Source organism: Peromyscus eremicus, chromosome 10 (assembly GCF_949786415.1).
Source record: "Peromyscus eremicus chromosome 10, PerEre_H2_v1, whole genome shotgun sequence".
NCBI classification, from domain to species: Eukaryota; Metazoa; Chordata; class Mammalia; order Rodentia; family Cricetidae; genus Peromyscus; species Peromyscus eremicus.
Genome location: NC_081426.1, coordinates 43,719,507 through 43,725,613, shown reverse-complemented (window position 1 = coordinate 43,725,613; position 6,107 = coordinate 43,719,507). Strand labels below are relative to the sequence as shown.

The window sequence follows — 6,107 nt, the reverse complement described above, 5'->3', positions numbered from 1 at the left end:
GTTAGACCATGAGGTTCTGGCTTATTGTTAAGTCACCACCCTTTTTTCTTCCTGGTCCCTGACCACTGTCTTCCGCTGCTAGAGGAATATGACCATAACACCCAGCTCTGTGGGCTTTGGTGCCCATCATGGCCGCGCTTCCCTCCATCCTTCTTACAGAGGTCATTGAGTCTGTTCAGAAGTTGAGATGCAGAGGTTGAAGGAAACTGAGCAGTGTTGCTCTGTCTCCCAGGTGTGAGTAGCCACCTAAAACATGGCTGCCTGCTGTTCTATGTGAGGCCCGTCATCTTCCCACAGTGAGTGCTAGAAGCCAGAACCATGCATTTCTCAAAGCTTCTTAAGAGACACTTCCGGTTTATTAGCTGTAATTTGTATGTGTATTGTCTTCCTCCTTGCTGTAATTCACACATTTTTAAAACCCACATATGATTAATTGAAATTATAAACTATACTTCCTGCCTTCAGGCTAGCAGACAAAAGGTGGAGTCATGAGGAATGTAACAAATTAAATGTTCTTCAGTGATTTCTAAAATTAGATTTACAGCCTTCCCAACAATAGTGAACAACACTTCTTTTACACTTTATATTCTTACTATAAATGCTGGACATTATTGATACAGCTGGAATTCATCTTATCAGCACCCCAGGGTTCTGTCTCTCATCCCAGGGAACCTGTAATAATTATCTAGTGATATTCTTTATTGGGCTTGGGAGGGAGTTTAGAAGCTCTGAGTATGTAATGGCCCTAGGTCTGTAGCTCTCGATATGGACTCTTTTTTTTTTTTTTTTTTTTTTTCTTTTTTTTTTTGGTTTTTCGAGACAGGGTTTCTCTATGTAGCTTTGTGCCTTTCCTGGAACTCACTTGGTAGCCCAGGCTGGCCTCGAACTCACAGAGATTCACCTGGCTCTGCCTCCCGAGTGCTGGGATTAAAGGCGTGCGCCACCACCGCCCGGCTTCGATATGGACTCTTTGTTTATTGTTTTTGATTAGTTTCACAAGCTTAAGAGTGGACTTTTTAATTTCAAAGTATTACGTTTCCTTTTTTCAAATCTCCTTTAGAAAATGTCAGCTCTGACGTTTTAAAATTCAATTTGGTTTATTGTTACTAATACTCTCCTAGAGAGCTCTATATACTTTCAAATAATTTTGAGTTCTTTAGTGAGATTATTTTATGAATTTTATAGTTATTAAGTTTGAATAGATGTCCATTATGTAGGATTATGAACTCTTAATTGCTTAATGTTTGATTTTCATCTTTAGGTACCTTCTTGTACATTTAAGAGAAATTTATATAGTTTACAGAAATTTACTAGGTTTATAAATAGGTGGATTTATAGTAAACTTTGTTTTTATATAATCTTATATTTGGTTTTTATTTTTTCATTTTTTTCCTTTTATTGAAAGTAGGTTCTTTTCTCATACAATATAGCCTAATTATGTGTTCCTCTCCCAGCTCCCTCAGTCCCCCAGATCGACTCCCTTTGTCTCTCATTAGAAAAGAACAGGCTAAGAGATAACAACCATCATATTGAGGTTGGACAGGACAGCCCAACAGGAGGAAAAGAGTCCCAAGAGCAGGCACAAGAGTCAGAGACCCACTCATTCTCAGGCTCAGGTCCCATGACAATACTAAGCTAATAGTTTTAGTATGTATGCAGAGGACCTGGTGGAGACCCGTGTAGGCCCTCTGCTTGCTGCTTCAGTCTCTGTGAGCTCCTATCAGTCTTGCTCACAGTTGATTTAGAAGGTCTTGTTCTCTTGGTGTCCTCCACCCCCTCAGGCTCTTAACATTCTTTCTGCCTTCTCTTCTTCATGGGATTCCCTGAGCTCTGAGGGAAGGGATTCGTATCATCTTATATTTGTAAGAATAGTAGGAACCTTTGCATGGTTTTCCTTAGACAATAATTCTGACAGGTATTTTCATGACATCTTCAATTTAAAAGTAGTATGTAAATTTCTCAAATAACACCCAACATATTATTGTCAGATATCTGCTGTGCCTGCATTGTAAGCAGAGCACTTAAGTAATTATAAAATCAATCATTTGCTTCAGTGGAATCTTTAAATTTTTTTTTTTTTTTTTTAGTAAGCACGCCATGTTGACTTGGTTAAATTTATTAACAGTGAGCTATTTTCAGTAAATGTAAGTGACAGGAAGTAGTACATAGGCAATACAAAAATGAATAATGTTATCTGCAGCCCAAATTCCTTCCTGTCTAGCTCATGAGCAGAGGGTGAGGCATGTGTTGAAGCTGCAGGCTTCCAATTGTGTGACACAGGTATGCACACTGTCCAGAAGAGGGGACAGCCACCTAGGAAAGCTACTGGAATGACGCTTCCACCAGAGAGCACGCTGCTCAGACCTTGGGTAGAGTCTTTCTCTTGGCTGTCAGCCATGTGTTCTAATCCACCTTCCCCATTGTCAACAGAATTATCTTGTTAATAGCAAGTCCAATGGGTGGACTGAAGAGTTTGTCAGACAACAGAATAGCGGGGTATGGAGGTCAGGGCCCTGTCTGCCAAGCATGAGGTGTGTGGAGAGCAGAGGACTCCAGCTGTGGAGCTCATGTTGCCACAAGCGTGGTAGGACATGGATTTAAGCAGTAGTCTTTAGTCAAATTATATGGTGGCTTAGGATTTGGTACAGTATTCTCTAGATAGCTCAGAACCAAGGTATTATTAAAGTAAAATGATAGTCACCTTTGTCCTTCAAGAGGAAATTCTTCTGGTGCCCTGAAGATTGGCTTTGAGGGAAAAGGGGTTGGTTGGTGGCCAAGAAAAGGACCTCGTGATAAATTCTCCCCTTAGTGAATATTTTCAAGTTAGTTGTTAGCTCCTGAGTGTATAGATTCTGTTGTTCTTGTTGTTGATGAGTGCTGTGTAACTTAAAATCTGTAGCAAACACAGAGAACGTTGCTGCTTTGCTCTTTGGCGGAGGTAGAGTGTGGAGAAATGGGGACATGTTCTGTAGGCGGCCAGCCCTTTCATTTTCTCCTGTTGCTGTTTTTCCAAGCACAGGTTTCTTAGTCTCGAGGAAATGGGTGCCAAAATGAGGGTGTGTGGAATTTAAACCTCCATTTTCTCGGCAAAATTCTGTTCTTTTATTGTGTGAACCTGGCTGCGTTTTTCCCCCTCCTGATTGCTCTTAGTCACTGTAAAACTGATGACTGACCACTGAAACCCTTGATCTGTTTAAAGCTTTCTGCCGCAGCGGTGTGTGCCGTCATAGGAAAATTAACAATTTCCTTATTCCTGAACGCTTGGGAAAATAACTTGGATTTCTCTGTGTTTTATACTTTTGTTCTAAGCCGTACTATGCTGCTCAGACTTTTTTTTTTTTTTTTTTTTGGCTGAACTTGTCAGTTGTTTTAAATCTTTTATTTTTTTTATATACACTTTTTAGAAAACATGTTTAGCATATAATTTGAACATTTTCATGACAATCTGAGATTGTTTAGGTTTTTATATAGTCATATGCTGAACTTTATAATATATGTATGTGTTTTTGTTTTGTTTCTTTGTTTTTTTTTTCCCCAGAATACTATCATGGAGGCTTCTATTCAGCTTCCTTCCTCCCTCTTCTCACCAAAGCAAAAGCGAGAAGTCAGAGCAACCGATGACTCGCTCTATAAGCTCCAACTCATTGCGTTCCGCAACGGGAAGCTTTTTCCAGCCACTGGAAATTCCACAAAGCTGGCAGATGATGGCAAGCGACGGACAGTGGTGACCCCTGTGATCCTCACAAAGATAGGTCCGTGTGGCAGATGTTACCCAACAGCTGTGAGACGCCGCGGCTTTATTGGTTGCTCTTCCTTAAAAGAAAAGCTTATTTTTGTTCCTCTGTTGTTTTAACGAGTCACTCGTGAAAAAAGATCTTGCCGAGTGCCCATCAGTGTGTAAGCTGGCATTTAATTGTTTATGAAGTTTGTTTGAGAAATCCCGTTCGTTCCCATTTTCTCCAGATGGTGTGACCGTAGATACCCACCACATCCCTGTTAATGTGACGCTGCGAAGAATCGCGCACGGAGCAGATGCTGTTGCAGCGCAGTGGGACTTTGATTTGCTGAACGGACAAGGAGGCTGGAAGTCAGACGGGTGCTGTATACTCTACTCGGATGAGAACATCACCACCATCCAGTGCGGCTCCCTGGGCAACTACGCCGTGCTAATGGTGTGGCCGTTGTTAGCTTGATGCATAAATACTAAATATTCTAATGGTTCTCTATGCATAATTAAGCTCACACGAAGAATTTATTTTTTAACTTAACATAAATGGCTCCATTTAATTATGTAAGAGGTGATTCTGGATTTCAAGGGAAATTGAGTTACTACCCAGTGAAGTAAAGGAGACTGTTTTGTAGAGGATGCTCTCGTGAACCCTGTAAGGAAATCAGATCAGCTAGGCTCTGACCTCCTTAAAGCATGGAGATGATACCTTGGGTTTATACAGTTCAACTTTGTCAAAGTAGGGCAGTCTGTTTGCCAAAGGATGCACAGCCAGTAACAAAAACAAAAAATTTTCCTTACTGCTTTGCCTACTCCTGGCTTTCTGACCACACACCCATAGTGCTGGCCTTTTGAGTTGAGGAGGAACATGGGGATGTATGGTAATGACTTTGAGTTTCGTGACTGCATGCACAGTATTGAAGGTGTGTCTTCACTTTGATTGGCATTATAATAGAAGCCCCATTCTGCCCACTGTTCACATTGTTGTTGCCCGATAGTCATTTTGTAAAGTAACTTCTGTTAATACTCCGGATCAGGTCTCTCAAAAACTGAGGTACTTGTTTCAGTCTTCTCACTCCTGAGCACATCCTGCTGAAATGAGCCATCTTTGTTACTGCTGTAACTATATGGCAGTTATTTTGTGGTTGTTACATAGTGCTAACATCTTGGTTGTGTGTGTGGAGCAGACAGGAATCACTGCAGGTCTGACAGGCATTTCCCAGAAATGGCTAAGGCTTCCCTGTTTTATTTAGTTTCAACTGGGAATCTGGTATCTAGGCAGTGTTTTATCCAAGTATAAGTGTTCTTGAAACATGGTTTACTTTATACTTGCTGATTTTTTTTTTAAAAACAGGTAGCTTTTACCACTAGAAACGATCTCAAGGCAAGCCCAGATTATAATAATGCTCCTCAATGTTTGCTTCATTTTCCTTTCTTTATTTTGTTTTAATGCCTTTCCTGATCTGTTGGCAGATGAGGCTGCAACATGGATAAGTTATCTGCAGGTGGTAGGGTTGTCTTGTCAGTGACACTATGAGTCTTTGCAGACAGCTGTAAACAGTGTACTTGAGCCATATCCGATGACATACCCATACTTTACCCTTTGTACTCTTGGGATCTTCCGTGGGTAGTGGTGTATGTATCTTTAGAACCAACTTTTTATTATTATTACTATATTTACCTTTTTTTTTTTTTTGCTTTAAGTTAGTGTTGCTAGCTAATGATTTTCTTCACCAGGTGTGTGTCTGGTTTCTGTAAATTCACATGTCACTGTTCTGTAGCTGTCTTTAGTTAAGCAGTAATGAGCCTGTGAGCTGGCTCAGTGGATGACATGTTTGCTGCTAAGCCTCAAGATCTGAGATTTCTACTCCTAGGACCTATATGTGGTGGAAGAAGAGAACTGACTTCCTCAAGTTACCCTCTGACCTCTACACATGCCACGTGGCATTCAACAACCCCCAATACGCATGCAAGATACATAAATAGAAAGTCACTCCCCCCCAAATTGGCATTAATTAAAGTTTGAGACAACTTCTTTTTAGGCCTTCATTTTTTTTTTTTTTTAAGATTTTAATACAATTGTATCATTCCTTCATTTCCCTTCCTCCCTCCAAACGCCTTCATATACCCCTTCTTGCTCTCTTTCAAATTCGTGACTTCTTTTTCCCTTAATTATTGTTGTTTGTGTGTGTGCACGCTTCTAAATACATAAATACATTATGGTGTTACTTGTGTATGTTTTAAGGGCTGAACGTTGGGTACTGGATAACCAACCTATTGGTATGCTCTTCTGGAACAGACTCTCCAGCTCTAAACATTTCTTAGTTGCCTGTGGGGTTTTTTTTTTTTTTTTTTTTTTTTTTTTTGTGTGTGTGTGTGT

At 40.3% G+C, this 6,107-nt stretch overlaps 1 protein-coding gene across 1 annotated transcript in view; it reads left to right on the top strand.

The window, feature by feature from the left end:
* Positions 1-6,107, top strand: part of Adgra3 (adhesion G protein-coupled receptor A3) — a 105,201-nt gene that overhangs the window by 76,328 nt on the left and 22,766 nt on the right. Inside the window, exons 13-14 of the mRNA XM_059275865.1 lie at positions 3,539-3,752; positions 3,964-4,172. Coding sequence (XP_059131848.1) covers positions 3,539-3,752; positions 3,964-4,172 — 423 coding nt within the window. The remainder of the gene's footprint in view (positions 1-3,538; positions 3,753-3,963; positions 4,173-6,107) is intronic.